Below are 17,395 nucleotides of genomic sequence, written 5' to 3'. Positions count from 1 at the left end.
GTGCACAGTCTCTACTGTCATGAAGATGATGAATGAAATAGAAATAGCAGTTGGGCAGAGAGTACAGTGATTATAGTCCCAGGTAGTACTAATATTAGGCCTAAAGCCTTAAGCTAAGAACCTTAGTAGCCAGGTACAGAGAGATTTCTCTTAGTGCATGTGTCACAGGTAAAGAAGAAATAGGCCTACATCTGAGGGGTCTTGACGAAAGGGCTAAATTTTAGCTACACAAGCTATGTGTTTTATTATATTATTAGTAGTTATTATTCCTTATGCAATAATAATTTAAAAAAAGTTTACAAATAAATACATTTGAGGATTTGACTCCCTGAATAGCAGGCTAAGATAATATATTGCCATCAGTTTCTTCATCTTGCTTGTTGATGATTAAGGTAAATGTTGCAGTCTAAAATAATCAAAGAGCTCACCAATCAAATACGTGGTTGAAATGATTTAAAAATTACCTGTGTATAATATTAAAGCTTCCGCAGAAAAATAGTCCACTACAGCATCCGGCCGAGCAAATGACGGACTACAATATATTTAAGGAATATTAGCCATTAACAGCTCTAAGCGAATTCCACTATAACTGATAAGTGAGACACAGTTGTGTGTATATAAAACAACAGAATAAAGCAAATCCACAATGTGACATGAGAAACTTTAAAGTAGCGCCGGTTTCTTTCATCTGGATACAGCGTGATACAGCGTTGCCAAGCTCGAGGGCAAATATTAGGAAATATCAGACCGCTAAATGTGTTTACGACCAATCAGGATCAAGCATTCCACAGCACCGTGTAATAAGCCATTTAGTTAATCTAACCTAATTATGATTAATCAGTATGTCATGTAATTAATGTGATTAAAATGTTTCATTGAATTATAGTCCTATAAATGAATAAATAAATCAGGGGCAAAATAGATTTTTGTTTTGTTGTTTGAAGCGGCTTCTTTTTTGTGGCTTATATATGACATATATATATATGTAAATCATCGCTATACGTATTAAACACATCCATAAAGATGAACTGTTTACTTACACAGCTCAGACATTAGCGTTCAGCAGGTTTGTTCATATCCTCATACTGCTCTCGGCTGAGACATGCCTGTGGAAATAAAAACAGATCAATGTCAATAACATAATGAAAAGGGCAGGAAAATCACAGTGGAATGTGGCATCACTGCTTGCCAAATTAAATAAAATCATCATACACTTATCTAAATCTTTAGTTCATGTTGTTCTTTCCTTAACAAGCTACCTGTATTGCCATCTTAGCAATTCATTATTAGTTACCAAACTGCACACAGTGTTTCTAAGACCAGTCCAGTTTCCAATTCATTGTTTACTCAGATTGTGTATCGGTGCTTAACATTCCATCTGTCATTTTTACTGCATTCCGTTTCTGCTCCTACGAAGCCCAAACAGTAACAGTTTCATAATTAGATGTATTAACATAGCAACAAGGGGCCCCAGAAACACTGAGGGTCTTTGTTTTACAGAAGATGGGCTAGCTGGAGGATGAATGCATCTCTCAAGAGCATCTTGGTTGAATGAGAAACAGGTGTGACGGCGTCTGGACGCTTTTTCTCTCATGTCTGTGAGTTGGGCTGCTCTTCAATATCATACAATGTAAGTGACATTCGTTGACCTCTACATGAAAAGCTTTGCAGATAGTGGTTTAAATGTGATGTTACAAGGCCGCTATGGTTACAAGAAAGTGGGATGCATCCATAGTAAACACTGAACAGAAAAAGTCCCGACAGTGGCCTTGAGACATCTCAGAAAACTTTGTTTTGCTTTGTGCTCTAAAAGACATGAGGTAAAACCATCAACATCTCCAACTTAGGTAAAGACCTGTGATTGCATCTCATAGCCGTGGGCTATGCTGTAGCTTTGTGTTTTGATATTTTTAATGAAGCAAATGTGGTTGCCTTATTTAGTCCAGTTCTACAGTAGATTTTCTTACATTCACACAGTGCAAACCGACACTTTATTAGACCTCTTGTCTGGATGTTAGCGGGCTAGTTAAAGGAAGGATTAGTATTGTAGGCGAACTTTCCTCTCTGTGATCCTGCCTGGCCCTCTTCCTGGTTATAACTAGAGTTTAACATGATTAATTGTGCATCATTACTGTGAGAATCGTTACCACATGCAGAGAGCCAGAGCTGAGAGGAAGAGTCAAATATATCCTCATTAGCCATTCCACAGGTGTCCCCTGCTGGGTTAAATCACCAAAATATCAACTTTGAGAGATTTTAATATCACACATTATTTTGATTTAGCAAAGCGACATTATGAAGTCTAGTGCACCTAAACATGTATTCTGTGTCTATTTGTTGCAATAACTTAAAATGTATCACGGATAATCCATGATTTTGACTCATTTTGAATCATATCATATACTACAGATCACATACTCAAGTCCTCAGGTCCATGTACAATATTTCCCACAATGTACTCTAGCATGAATTCATGTGGATTAAGGCCTGTTCTCACCAAGAACAATAACTATAACCATGAAGTTTTAATCATGCTAATTTTATGAGAATATCACAGTTACATCACAGTTAGTGAAAACAGCATAAAGCACTGATATCGTTAAAATCACTTTTTTTTAATTTCCTGATGGTGAATGATAAAGTCAGTCAGTATTGACATGACATTAAAGGAATAGTTCACCCCCCAAAAATGTGAGAAAGATAGGTGGGTTTGTTGAGGGTCTGGAGTGGTGTGGATTACTGTGATGTTTTTATCAGATGTTTGGACTCTCACTCTGACGGCACCCATTCGCTGTAGAGGATTCATTATTGAGTAACTTATGTAATGCTACATGTATTGCTCCAAATCTGTTCTGATGAAGAAACAAACTCATCTACATTTTGGAAGGTCTGTGGGTGAGTACATGTTTAGCAAATGTTCATTTCTGGGTGGACGATTCTTTTAATGAGCTTGAGCGTTTAAAGCAGCAGATAACATTACTGCAATGCATGCTCACAATAAATAGAACATTATTGTGCATTGGTATAGACGGACGACATTCAATTCATGATTATACAATACATGATGCAAAAGACACAATTTAGTTTTTGGTCTAACTCTATGTTTAAACAACTTCTATTTCAAGTTGACACAAAACAAATATTTAAGGCAGCACTGACAGGTGAATTTTGTTTGAGCTTTTTTTGCAGTAAAGATGTGTGACTGGGAGGTTGCTGTGTTGTTTATAGTAATGGTCCAACTCCAAACCTTAGGTGAGGTGGAGTTACGGCTATTTTGGCACATTGCACAGTGTTGACAGAGTGAGTTATACATCACTTGCAGGAATTAGCTGAAGTCCAGCACTCCACTGCTTTATGGTATATGATTATAAATGTGTAATTTTAAACAAAGACAGTTTGTTGAGAACTGACAAGTGTTGTGAAATGATGCACAGCAACATAAAACTATATTGAGTGATGAAACCGTGTGAGAAGCAACAAATTAAATGGTGTGTAAATTACTCAGAGAGGATTTAGATGTTTTTTCTATAACTAGTAAAAAATTAACTGTTGAATTAAAAGAAACAGTGAGATTTGTTCTTTCGAGACAAGGGTATAAAAATGATTTATGCCAGTGTGTCATCATGTAAATGTATGGGATTTTCTTGGTCCACTATTCACAGCATAAATCTGAATGTTAAATAGAGTAAGGTTATTTGAAATAGCAAGAACAGGGTTTCTCAAAATGGCTTACGTGAACAAGAAAATGTGTTTTAGGTCAAATGAGTTTGACTGACAAAAATATTTGGAAATCTGTGGTTTAGCCACAGAAAATGTATTAAAAACAGTAACAGCAACTGCTTGTACAGAAAAATTATTGTAGATTTTGTAATCCATATTTATGCCCAAGTAATACATTAATTTTGATCATTTCACAATAATTCTGTAACATACAGTTCTACTTGTGAATGTAGTTTACTTAAACTATATCTCAATTTCCTGAAACAAAAGCCATGAAATTTCACCCCATCTGTTTTCCAAACACAGTTTATAGATCTTATTGTGAGCAACTCATCCATGATCGTGTTTCTTTTTCTTTGTTTAATGTTTTGAGTTATGTTTAATTAAAGTGTCACCACTGGATCTTCTGGTGAAACGACAGACTTGTCTCTAGTGATGTATGCCGTATATTTCCTATCAAACGTTGCGCAGAACCAAGTCCCCACCCTTTACACAACTAACCTTGCAAACTTTGGCAAAGCCAATGGAGTGTGTTCTGAGCTCAGAATCTTGAGTAAACAAATAGCACACATTACCAAGGGATAGCGTGTGTTTGAATACCACAGTATGTGGGAGTATGCAGAGTTTTGTGCATCAGAGCAACCCTCTCTTTAGGGAATGTATTTGGTAATAGAGCTTATAAATAACAGCAGGTGGTCCCCGTACCTCAAACTCTCTGGAGGTGAATCTGTTGTCAGGAATAATTATAGAGATGGAGAATCAGTACAGACAAAAGCACCCGTTTCTGCCTGCACCTGTCAACACACCAGAGACATCAGACAGACGTCTTCCGTTAGACTCATGATGTTACCTGCCTTAGTTTCTCAACCTCATTTCATCTCAGACAGCACACCCAGGACCGCCTATAGTCCATTTGCTGACCTTCTGATGCATCTTGCATAGAAAACTGGAAAGCATTTTCTTGACTACACTGTAAAAAGATTACTTTGAAATTTACAGGAACTTGCTGGAAGCAATTGGCAAGTAAGTTGCTGTAATATATTCCACAGTATGCTGACTGTATAAGTTTAATCACAGTAATTTACTGTAAATGCTGTCATTTTTTACAGCAAAAATCACATTACCGTAAGTGAAATTAGAGTAATAGAATGCTGTTTTTTAACAGCAAATATTATTTTAATATTTTTAGTTGAGTGAGATAGAAACAAGATATAAAAAGGAAAAAGTTTAGCATAGCTGCTGTTCATATTATTTCAGACAAAATATGATTTATTTCATCACATATAATTGGAGTGTAAAGTTATCAGATTTGTTGTGTGAATACTTGGCAAAAAATATGTATTTTAATGTAATTTAAAACTAAAAGACTGTGTTTGAGTCCCAAACATTATCTGGAAGGTCATTTCAAAGTAAAAGAGCAAAAAACTTTGATAAATCAAAACTTTGATAAATCCTTGGTATTGTCAATAGTCCAGAATTTTGTGACCTCATTAAAGGCCAAGCACCATAGCTGCCCCTGTTTGTGCAAAAATCAGCACACTGACACTAATGCTCTCAAAACTGATATTATTTTGATTAAGTGTTACATGTTAACCCTTAAATGTATTATTTATTATTTGTAAATGTATTAGTTGTCATCATTATTAAGAATGGACTACACGAGCCAAAGTATCATTTAAATGAGTGGATCATCATAACTGTAATTTACACTATAGTTTAAAAGTTTGGGATCAGTAAGATTATTTACTTCTTTGAAAAAGTATCTTCTGCTCACCAAGGCTGAACTTATTTGATTAGAATGAAGTAAAAACAGTAATATTGTGAAATAGTATTACAATTTAACACCAGGTTTCCATGTGAATATAATGTAAAAAGTTATTCATCACAGTGATCTAAGCTGAATGAAGCTAATGTTTCTTTCTTTTTTTTTTTCTTTCTTTTTTACAGTAAAAATCACATTACCTTAAGTGAAATCAGACTAATAGATACTGGTTTTAACAGCAAAGATTATTTTAATATTGTTAATTGAGTGAAGTGTAAAAGATGATATTTTTTTTGACACAAAAAACAACATTTATTGACTTTAAAATGTCAATATACATAAAAATACAAATACATAGACACTACGTTATATCACAACAAAAAAGGACATGCTATTCTAACGTGGAAATGAATTAACGCATTAACAGTTGCAATGTTAAGTGTAACCATAGCCTTAATAACAAACATTAAACATGAGAGAAAATGAAAACGAATTACGAGATCTGATGACTTTTAGTCTGAGGCCGTTTTGCCTGATTAGTTCTGACGTGATTTTGTTGAGAAATGGTGTTGTTTAATTTGTGGCGTGATGCCATTTTAACTGATATCTGAATACAGATGAGCTCTGGGGATGTCCTTAACCGTGCCCCTTGCGATGAATAAAAACATAACTTAATCCTCAGAAAAAAATGTTGTGCAGTTTTAAAATATTACCTGTTGCTGCGTTTTCTTTCAGTTTTAAAGCAGTATCCTCTAACAAGAGAAAAATGAATATGCGGCTTTAAATGGCTAATCTACAAACATACACGGACTCAATTCCAGAATAATTTTTATCCAGCAGTGTTAATATTTTACCAAACTAATGATGTCATCAATAAAATGTTGCCAGGAATGAAGATATAAACAAATTTATTTCCTACTTCTCTCTCACGCGTGCATTCACTCTGAAAGTGAAAGACATTAACTTTACCAGTGGAAACTGCAAATGTAACAATATATGATAAAAAATAATGAAAAACTTTACCTTTCTGAGGTTAAGTAATCCATTTTAGAAAAAAATCCCACTCAAAATGACTATGATTCACAGGAAAATACTTTTACTGTAAAATGTCCCGCTATTGAAATTTTACCCATCATGCTTTGCAAATGTACAGCAAAATACTGTAAACATTCTACAGTATGGATCTGTTCATTTTACAGCAATAATGCTGTGAAAACTAGAGAAATTTGTTACAGTGTACCCAAAGTTTCTTTTAGTGCAGTTTCTACAGGATCCACAAAGTATCTCATGTCCCAGTGACTTGCAGTGTAACCTGTGCAGTGTCACCTTCCTTGGGATTCCTGGATTCACAACACAAGGAATCTGATTCATAACTTGGGAATATAACCTCAGGCACAGCAACACAACTTTCAGAATGGCAGAGTGAAAAGATACGGGATACAATGAAGCAGCTTTAACATGTTGCAGCCAAAAAGTAGCTGCTGTGCCTGCAGGTGAGGGCAGCCATTCACAACAGTGCAGCGTAGAGTTACGAACACAGTGAGAAAGAACTCGCTTCTTCAACTTATTCCTCATTTGTTACATAGTTTCTGTCAGTCCATGTAATTCTACAACCTTGCCTTTAGCGAGTCAGCGGAACAAAATGATACAAACCAGCATAATTAAACTACTTAATTTATTGTATTAACGGGTATTCAACTGTGAATGTCAACTTGAATTTTTCATAAAATTCTATAAAAATATATGGATGTAATTCTATTAAAAACTACTATATATGAAATGCAAATATTTACATAACTGTAGTAATGAGTCCATTTTTAAAGGAATAATTCACCCAAAATGAAAATTGTGTTATTATTTACTCACCCTTAAGTTGTTACAAATGTTTTCTTCTGTTGAACACAAAATAAGATATTGTGAAGAATGTTGGTAACCAAACAGTTGCCAGTAGCAAGTAGTAGTTTTTTTTTTCTCTCATACTATGGAAGTCAATGACTACCGGCAGCTGTTTGGTTACCAACATTCTTCCTCAGGTTTGGATCAAACTGAGGGCAAGTAAATTATGACATTATTTTTATTTTGTCTGTCATTTGAAATAGTATGCATAATTGCTTTATGTAATTAGGCTATTTATATATATATATATATATATATATATATATATATATATATATATATATATATATATATATATTATATATATATATTTATATATATATATATATATATATATATATATATATATATATATATATATATATATATATATAAAACATTACACTCAGAAAGTGCAAATACTCTCACATATACACAGTCCTAAAAAGAATCCAGATCTGAAAATATGAAGAAAAACAGCTGTCATCTTGATGCAGTCCAAGTCAAGAGTCATTGCATTTCAAAGTCACTTTCCTTCCATGGGCAGGTCAAATCTGAGTTGGTCAAATCTGCAGCAGAATGGCTCATCCTCAACAAACCAGAGGCTCATGTATTTATTCATTTTTAGAATTAGGCTTTGAGTTTTTATTTTTGCTTTTTTTCTTCTTGGGGCTCTGCAGTGGATGATCCCGTGAGGGACTCTGAGGGGCATGAGAGGACTCGTTGTTTTGGCGCGTGTATCTCTTGCAGGTGCAGGATGTGACGGCGGTGATCTTGTAGGTGCGCGTGCTGCCGTCCTGGCACTGGAGTTTAATGCGCTGGATGCGTGTGCGCTCGGTGACGCAGCGCCACTCTTGGGCGTCCCGTCTGCTCCAGTAGTGACCTCCACCGATCCAGTTGGGCAACAGGTGGGTGGGTAGACATTCTCCAGCACACACTAACTCCTTGACGGGATTCAGGCTGGTGCACTGGCCGTCAGATATATATTTAGTTGATCTCAGCTCCCTGCAACCAACCTGGTGCTGTTCTGCAAATGGAAAGTTCATGCTTTAAAAAATCAGTGAATGGAGAAGGAATAATATGATGCATTGCACTTTAAGTTACTTCTACAGTAGGCTAATACAATAGCCTGAACTCTAAATCAGTTTTAAATATCACTATTGAAATTATACAGCAGCTCATGTTTTTAAAAATATCTGCGAGCAACCACATAGATTCGGATGAGTGGAATTTTGTAATATTATTGATATGAACCCTTCAAAAGTATGATGAACGCAAGAGTAAATACGTACCGGTTTGGTCTCGGCTCTCCGTTCGTCTTCCTCCGTTGCGCACTCGATTTAAGGAGGCATTATTTGGAGGCTGGTGAGATGATGCGACCATGTGCCCATTGAACTCTTCAGTGGCAACATTTTTGAAAGCATGACAGCTTTTTATCAGAAAGCAGAGCAGAAACAGCAGCTGGTATTCGCATGTGCTGAGGGGCATTGCAAAAGAGTTCGGTTCTGTGTCTCTTTGAAAACTCGGAGAATTATTATACCTACCTGTTTCTCATCTATGTTTATATACCCGCCCATTCCAGAACAGCAGCAGTGAGTGGAATAATGAAGTGTCCTGGAAATGGGCGTGTCCACGCGATGTAGTACACGCCCACCTACAGCTACAGTATTTTGGACTGTGGAAAATTGACTGGAAGTTGGAAAGCTATACTTTTTTTTTTAGCTAATCGTCCCAAAAACATGACATGAAATCTGACAAAATTTATTATCTGTAATAGGCTATTTATATGTATGATTATTAAAACCAACAAAAATACGTATACATTTTTTTTGGTGTAAAACTGCTACATTATTAGAGAAACGCACTTGCTGTGAAAAAAATTAGTTTTTCATTTTACTCTGACCCTATTTATCTGCCTAACTTTTAAATGTTACTTTTATTCTGATATAATAATGTTATAGGAAGTATTATTATTATTATTATTATTATTATTATTATTATTTTATTTTTTACTAATGCAAAGAACTGTATTATTATATCTTATGTAACTTATATCACTATTATTGTATTGCTTATCTTAAGTATAGGGAACACCTATTGTGTAGCTCAGTTGATACATGTGATCAAGCAGTGCATTGCAACACTCAGAGAGACACTGTGCTGAGGATGTTGCGCTCTCAGGTGTGAATGACTTTTCAAGCATATTTAGATCCTCTACATGTGAACCTGATACATTGAACTCTAGGTACAGGCATGCATGACAAAACCTATGAAACGGGATAGGCCTGGATTATTTTACCCCCAAAATTATCCAAACAGGTGCCTCCGATGAGCTCACCAAATGAATGTGCATAACACAAACGACATGGAGGAAACACAAAAGCCCAATGCTTGCTTTCTTCCACCGAAAATGTGTGGCTCCCCCAAAAAGTTTCTAGTTTCACTCACTCCTCAGGCATTTATGATTAATTCACTATGCTTGCCCCCTGGTACACGAAAAAAACACTTTAATATTGTGCTGATTTTTCCCCTTAAAAAATGTATTTCAAAAGCCACTGCTGTCAAAATGATCTCTTATTACCTAAAAAGCACTGTTAGTCATATTGGTAAAGGGGGGTTTATTGGGGATCACTGAATATGCAACCTCAGGGCTTGAAAGAGGAATATCAAAGTCATGCGATACGATGCGGCATTCGCTAATTTCTGCATCTCAAAAACCGGATATTTGAGATAGTCCTTTCATGCACCTGTAATGACCGTGACATGCTCATAGATGGAGACAGGAGAGGGATGAATCTCTGGGGAAACAGAGAGGTTACGGCACTGAGTTATGGGAATATTGACATGCGACGTGTCAACCATGTGCTAAATAGACCCTCGTTTGGCCCACAGGGTGAGATAGTCCCTTGGGATGAGGGGATGTGGAGACTTGGAACAAAGCACTAAGGAACAGACACAGCCGTCTATAGAATTTGGAGCGAGTGCCTTAGGATGTGTGCAACAGGACCAAGTGTGGGAAAGTCCACGGAGGAGATCCCTGCTCTCTCAAAACTCACTGTATAATCCAGCTTAAACTGGACACTTCCCAAATATACATATATTTTTTAATATGTTGGTATATATTGATTGATGATTATGATAACGATGCATATTAATTATTTTTTTTAATCTTTTTTAAATAAATAAAAAAACATCATCAGATGCCTATTTCATTGGGTGATCAGTACTGAGATCAACATTTTACCTGAAAGAGATTTATGTTTGTAATAAAAACTGTGATTCTGATCAATTCAAGTATGTATGCTATTCATTCTAAGAAAGTAAACAGTACACAGCCTGCTGATGCCACATTTAAGATCCCACTTGATCTTCAGAGGATAGACGCTGCCCTCTAGCGGAAAACTTCTGCATTAAAATGTATGCGTTACATCAAATTCTTTATTTGATCAAGAAAAAAGTTTAGATAGAATTAAGCCTTCAATATGAATTATTTTAGAGGTTTTACTTTAAAAGCAAATTATGTAAGAAGCAAAATGCAGATAAAAAAAAACTATGTTATGAAACAAGCAAAAATAGAACTTAAACAAAAGCACATAAAGGAATAGTTCACCCAAAGATGAAAATTTGCTGGCCTCAGGCCATCCAAGATGTAGATGAGTTTGTTTCTTCATTGGAACACATTTGGAGAAATTTAGCTTCACATCATTTGCTCATTAGTGGATCCTCTAGAGTGAATGGGTGCCGTCAGCATGACAAACAGCTGATAAAAACATCACAAAATCTACAAGTAAGTCACATGACCCCAGTCCATCAGTTAACATATTGTGAAGTGAAAATCTGCATGTTTACATGTTTTTTTTTTTTTTTTTTTTTAAGTATAACTGTCACTTCTGAGTCTATAATCCTCCAGTGAATATGTCCATCCAAAATCAATCAACCAACATACTTGTTTAGTACTTTTTTGGACTGTTTTCACTTGTAAACGATGCTTGATCTGTTCATATTTCTCTTCTAATTCAGATGATTCCCTTAAAGTGATAGAGAAAAGCCTTTTCTTCCTATCTCTCGAGTATCAAACAGTTACCCACAGTCAAAATAGTAAGTCCTTTGGTTAGCAGTTTGTCATGTACTCTACATGTCCTGTACTTACACAGCTTAGAATAAGTCTACAATCCAGCACTTCAGTATTATTGTTTACTGTTTCCTAAAAAATGCAGAGCACCGATCCAGCTGAGGATCAGAAAGATCGAACACTAAAGTGCTAACACTTAACAGTACCATGGCTAGAGAGTTCTCTCAGTTTGGGTTGGCGGCTGCCTCTCTGTGACACAGGAGTTTTGCGCTGCCTCTTATGAGTGAACCAGTACAGCCTCTGACACGTCGGCCCACAGTAAACCACCTGCAAAGAGATCAGAGCATTATGGGAAAACAGTTTATCAGCAATATGTGGAACTCAAACATAATGACAAAATAGAGCTTACTTTAGAATACGAAACAATAATCTTTGTATAATGCAACTCAACAGTGAACTTTAAATTCAGTTTTGAAGTTAGATATCTTTTCATTTGAATGTTCTTCCATTTCTGACAACATTTGGGGTTCTTAATTAAAATGGGAAAGCAGTTGCTAAACAGCAAGTTGAAGTCAGTGTACTTTGCAGTCATTACGTGTGATTAACGTTAAAATAAATCACATTCGCAACATTTGTAAGTTTGGCAACAAAATGATCAGAAATGTCAGTATTAAGGGAATGAATGTTGATGGCAAGCTATGATTACTTAAGGAAAAAAGGAAACACATTATACCATTTTACAGAAGGAGCACTTCTCTCCACATGCATCACAGTACTCAGTGTCCATAAGCACCATCTGGGCTGTCGGTGCCTGGGTCAGAACCGAGAAGACTGTGGGGTCGTTCCCCTGGAAACAAGAAGAGAGCTTGTGAAAAAAAAAAATGTCCACACAGTTTAAAAATCTGACATCAGCCAGCAAGTCATGAACATCTACATTAGCATTCAAAAGATTGTCTAGTAAATTAGTAAAATAAAAAATGTTGTGAAATATTATTACAGTTTAAAATAAATTTCTTAATTTGAATATTTAGTCAAATCGAATTTGTTGATGCAAAGCTGGATTTTGAGCATCATTACTTCAGAAATCACTCTAAGATGCTCATCTGCTGCAGGAAACATTTCATATTCTTAAAAATGTTGAAAACAGTCGTGCAACATAATATTTCTGAAGAAACTTTGAAACGTTTCTTTGATTAATAGAAAGGCAAGATGTAACTTAATAAAGTAAGTATTATTTAAAATAAATTCCATATTATATGACCCTTGCAACTTTGTTTAAAATGATAAGGTGTCCGTTTTATATGTTTCAAAGTGTACTGACAATTACCACAGGCGCTATACTTCGGACCAGCTGTTGCAGCAGTGTTGCTTCGCAATAGGGAAACTTCCGGATACAATCATGAATGAATTTCTCCAGGTACTGAGGGAAGCCATCACTGTCTCTTCCTTTCAGAAGGCTTGGGCAGAAGAAAAATATGTTTCCGTGACTCCATTTGTAAGACTGTCTGAGAAGGAAGGACCATAATGATGATGTCACCTCTTCAACAGGGCATCCAGGTTTTCATCACGTTCCTGCAGGAAGGCCAGACACTTCTGTAGCACGCAGCTGATGTAGTGCAACTTCATGGCCAGTACCTCATTCATATCCTGCAGTTTCACACACTGCTCACAGAGCAGATCCATCACACGGTAGCCCTTCTCCAGTGCAATCACATCCATCAATAAGGGGTCCTCCTTCACCAGCATCACCATCTGAAAACGCATGATGGAAAAAAGTGCCCCAGAATATGAGAAGTGTATATAGAAGGGAAACACTAGCCTGTCTTACAATGCAAGTTTCATGGAGGAGACAAATTCTCACGCTACATGATTCTGTTAACTGATCCCCGCTGAGACACCTTACTCATCAGAAATCACTGGACGTGAGACAGCTGAGATAGCACACACAGATGCCATCCGAGATCCGCCACAAAGCACACACGCAAGTCCATGCTAGAGCAACTGTGTATTCAATTACTAACACACACCTGATTTGACACTCACAGGCCCACATTTGGAAAAAACGTTTCTGCTGATTCGTCAAAAAAAACTAATATTACCTATTTTGATGATGCGGAGTTGAAAAATTTTTGTTTTCACAAAATGAGAATGTAGATTTTTCAAATTATATACACAATATGTATCAGCTTTAATGTATTTATCAGAATAACAAAAGCAGTCAAATGCCAAACACATACTCTATTGTCAAATAACTTAACATAAACACAAGATTATAAATGTAAATATATAAAAAAAACTAATTTGAACAATTTGCTTCTGTTGCTGTGTGGATTTTACTACATCCAAACAGGAAGCAATTTTTCTTAATTAACAAACCGCGCATTTCAAGTATATCCTCGCAATGAAAAACTCTTAAAACTACATTCTGCGACACAAAAACAATATTATTTATAAAATACTAGTGTATTTGGGCACCCGCCATGACGCTTGCTGTGAGAAATACCGTAAGCAGAGTGATACAAATGGTGAAGAGGTTGAAGTTATGTAATCACTAGAATATTGCACTGCTCTCATCCAATCAGATTCGAGGACCAGAAAGAACTGTTGTTTAAGGGATAATACAACTTCTTCTCCTTACAAATGGTTGTCGAAGTCTTATTTTGTGAGAAAGTCTGACTATTTTTGCACTATTTGTGAAATCAACACCTCAACATTAGTAAGAAACAAGTAAAGGATTTCAGTCAGCAAATATTATGCAAGGCACTGTTATTTATGTAGTTCATTGCAATGTCACATGCAAATGTCATTCTCATATGCTATGCAATGAAGGCTGTTTATCAGAGCTGTAGTTATAACAGATTTATAAAAGAAGTCCAAGCCTATGTTGAAATGCAGGCCGTGTTGTTTCTCTGTAATATCACAAGGATATATTTAGATGGAATAAAAGCAGGAGGGGTGACAGTTAGTGCAAACTGATGCTTCCTCCAGTCATGTGACCTTGTATGGTATTCTTATGGGCCGGTGTTATAAAAGCATAGGTCCATGTGTTTCACTCACATTGTTTGGTTTGTGTGAGCATGGTGCCTTACTGCTGCTTGAAATCTGAGTTATATAAACACACTTGGCAGTTCTTACCTTGACAGGATTGAGGTTAGTAGTCATGATGATTTTGTGTAGGGGTCCTGCTAGTTTGGGGGGTAGTTTAGTTTCAATCTCTGAGCCCTGGATTTGGTGTAGTAATCCAGCCTCACACGAGAAAATAAATTGTTGATTACTGTCACACAGTCATGCTGACCCGCACAGGGCAGAAAGATTAAGATTATTTATTAATTAGAAAGTAGTAAATGTGTGTATGCAAATGAATCACTCATCCACAAAGGCAGCCATCTGAGCAGCAGTCCGTCCCACAGAGTTGACCAGATCCGTCTCTGCTCCAGCATCTAAAATCATTTCTGTTATTTCTGCATTACCTGCGGGATTATTCAGATTAGATGAGCTGGGAAAACTTTAGATGCCATTTTCAGATTATTAAACACCAACACTGTTCAAAAGTTTGGGGTCAGTAGTTTTATTTTTTAAAGAAATTATTTATTTAGCAAAAATGCATTAAATTGATCAAAAGTGAAGACATTTCTCTTTTCATATAAATGCGGTTGTTTTGAACTTTCTATTCAGCAAAGAAAAAGGCATTATTGCAATAACTCTTTTCTCATGTAAACACAGTACTTCAATCAAATTGATGTGATTAAGCTCATAATCATTAAACATAATCATAGTAAAATATGTGGTATATACAGATTGCAATCGCAATTAACATATATGTAAACATATTACTGTGATTAATTCCTTACACTGATTATTGGAAATAATCTAATATTTTTTATTATAAATGCAATCTTGGTGAGCTTAGGAGACTGCTAAAAACTTCTGCTTTATTGCTTTAAAACTGGACGATTGTATTGTTATTTTATGAGCAGCTGATAAAAATGCACAAGTCTGCACAAGTCTGCTTTGCCCTTATAAGCCGCATGCATGAGAGGGGTCACGCCATACTAAAATGAAATGAAGGAAAATACTTCACTTTTCATCTGCATGACTCAAAAGCAAATTACATTTAGTCTTGTTCAGTTTTGAAAATCCAGGAAATGTGTCTGCAGGATGGAGATTCTGACAAAACACTGGCACTTGTTGAGAGTGACATGAGCTGAATGATGTCAAAAGACTGCGTTGGTGGCACAGCGAACAAGCTGCACATCTGATTTTGACAGGTGGGATACACTTATCAACTGCTGTTTCTAATCATTCAAGCCCCAAAAGACCTCAAGTAGTCTGTAGGTTACATCTAGTGGCATGTCTCTATTATCACACCTCTTTAATGACCACCTCCGCCACTCAAGAGTCTCTGCCATATGCCTGAACATATGCTGTCACCTCACCAACCCACCAGCCACTGCACTCGTTTACATAAGGGCTGATTGTCAGAAAACAACTAAATAATACCACTATTTACAATGTAAGTCCTGTGTCTATGTACAATAGTTAGGCTGCAGAAAAATAGCATAAGCATTAATAAAAGTAGCAATAAGTATGGGTTGTGTTTGGCCAGCCGCCCTGTGTCTGATTTTATGTTTTGTTGTGTTCCAGCTTGGTGCACCCAAATGAGCCATAACTTGTGCTTAAATGGCCTGTAAATTACTACCCATATTCATCATCTTTATGTTCTTACCTCATCCAGAAAGTTAACACGCAAGCTTTGATTGCTGAGGAGCTGGGTGGCCTCTTGCACATCACCTTTGAGAAAACACAGAGTTTACTAAACACTAGGAACATGGACAACTCATGATTAGTCACCATCTTATTTTTCCCTGGATGGTGTACATACATAACAAACTGTACTTTGTATAAATACACTTAATTTTAAGATATTTATATTATCTACCTTTTTGAAATTATGCAAGGATTCATTAAAATACTGTTCTAAGATAAACAGAAAGTTTCATTAAACTGGTTAGTTTATAGATAGATTATGTGATTAGGACATAGATTATAGTTTAAGAATATTATGTGAACAAATCTTTCATTTAATATCAAAGTCTGTATAGCATGAAACAGGCACTGTTTATCCACTGCTGTTCAAAAGTTGGGGATTATTTTTAATGTTTTGAAAGAGGTCTCACACTCTGCAGGGCTACATTTATTTGATCAAAAATACAGTAAAACAGTAATATTATGAAATATTAAAATTGTAAATATCTTTTTTTCTATTTGAATATACTGTAAAATGTGATGCAAAGCTAAATTTTCAGCATCATACCCCAGTGTTCAGTGTCACGTGATCTTTCAGAAATAATTTTTATATGCTGATTTGCTGCTCAAGAAACATTTCACAATTATTATCATGGTTGAAAGCATTTATGCTGCATAATATTTTAGTGGAAACTTTTCTTTCAGGATTCTTTAATAAAGTTGTTAAAAACAGCATTCGTTAAAGTAGAAATATTTTGTTCTAAATGTATTCACTGTGTTATCAATGTAATGTTTTTTGCTGAATAAACGTATTAATTTCTTTCCAAAAAAAAAAAAAAAGAAAAAAAAGAAAGAAAGAAAGAAACTTTGTGAACAAAGAAACTCATGGTGTCAGAAAGGTAATGTAACCAAGTCACAAAAGGGAACAAATTAATAAACCTGCAACCAATTCGATAGGATAATTTATATAAATAATATATAAGCAGACAGTTTGTTTTTAAGAAAAAAAAAATCCAGTACCTGAAGCAGCTACCTGTAGCATCACTCTCTCTTCAGATGTCAGATCAAATTTCCTTGCAGGGGTCATGCTCGTCATATTGACACCATCAATTGCTATTATCGTTAAGGATAAATAGTATATCGATGTCAAAATTCTTCCTCAGAATACCGACTTTATAAATCCAAACTCCAAAGAGAACATCATTGGTTCATACCACTTT

The 17,395-nt window shown here is 35.7% G+C and overlaps 2 protein-coding genes across 2 annotated transcripts; both read right to left on the bottom strand.

The window, feature by feature from the left end:
* Window positions 1-1,063: 1,063 nt before the first annotated feature.
* LOC113119582 (ankyrin repeat and MYND domain-containing protein 2-like) lies at window positions 1,064-17,344 on the bottom strand. Its single transcript, XM_026289167.1, has 8 exons — window positions 17,196-17,344; window positions 16,156-16,220; window positions 14,565-14,899; window positions 12,967-13,181; window positions 12,757-12,886; window positions 12,163-12,276; window positions 11,636-11,756; window positions 1,064-1,106 (listed from the first exon to the last, which is right to left on the bottom strand). The coding sequence occupies exons 3-8, from the start codon at window positions 14,589-14,591 to the stop codon at window positions 1,081-1,083; spliced, it is 633 nt and encodes a 210-aa protein (XP_026144952.1). The 5' UTR covers window positions 14,592-14,899; window positions 16,156-16,220; window positions 17,196-17,344; the 3' UTR covers window positions 1,064-1,080.
* sostdc1b (sclerostin domain containing 1b) lies at window positions 7,761-9,029 on the bottom strand. Its single transcript, XM_026289168.1, has 2 exons — window positions 8,650-9,029; window positions 7,761-8,384 (listed from the first exon to the last, which is right to left on the bottom strand). Exons 1-2 carry the CDS (start codon window positions 8,843-8,845, stop codon window positions 7,972-7,974), a joined length of 609 nt encoding a protein of 202 aa, XP_026144953.1. The 5' UTR covers window positions 8,846-9,029; the 3' UTR covers window positions 7,761-7,971.
* Window positions 17,345-17,395: the final 51 nt, after the last annotated feature.

This window comes from Carassius auratus, chromosome 19 (assembly GCF_003368295.1).
Source record: "Carassius auratus strain Wakin chromosome 19, ASM336829v1, whole genome shotgun sequence".
Lineage (NCBI taxonomy): Eukaryota > Metazoa > Chordata > Actinopteri > Cypriniformes > Cyprinidae > Carassius > Carassius auratus.
The sequence above is the reverse complement of the archived record's forward strand: the minus strand, read 5'-3'. Positions and strand labels throughout refer to the sequence as shown.

What these genes read in the sequence shown, in the direction of transcription:
- sostdc1b (XM_026289168.1), bottom strand. Translation starts at nt 8,845, where the DNA reads ATGCCCCTCAGCACATGCGAATACCAGCTGCTGTTTCTGCTCTGCTTT. An exon ending in GGAGAGCCGAGACCAAACCG is followed by an intron (nt 8,385 to 8,649) that starts GTACGTATTTAC and finishes TTCCATTTGCAG; the next exon opens with AACAGCACCAGGTTGGTTGC.
- LOC113119582 (XM_026289167.1), bottom strand. Translation starts at nt 14,591, where the DNA reads ATGACTACTAACCTCAATCCTGTCAAG. An exon ending in TCCGAAGTATAGCGCCTGTG is followed by an intron (nt 12,277 to 12,756) that starts GTAATTGTCAGT and finishes TCTTGTTTCCAG; the next exon opens with GGGAACGACCCCACAGTCTT. An exon ending in GAGAGAACTCTCTAGCCATG is followed by an intron (nt 1,107 to 11,635) that starts GTACTGTTAAGT and finishes TTATTTCCACAG; the next exon opens with GCATGTCTCAGCCGAGAGCA.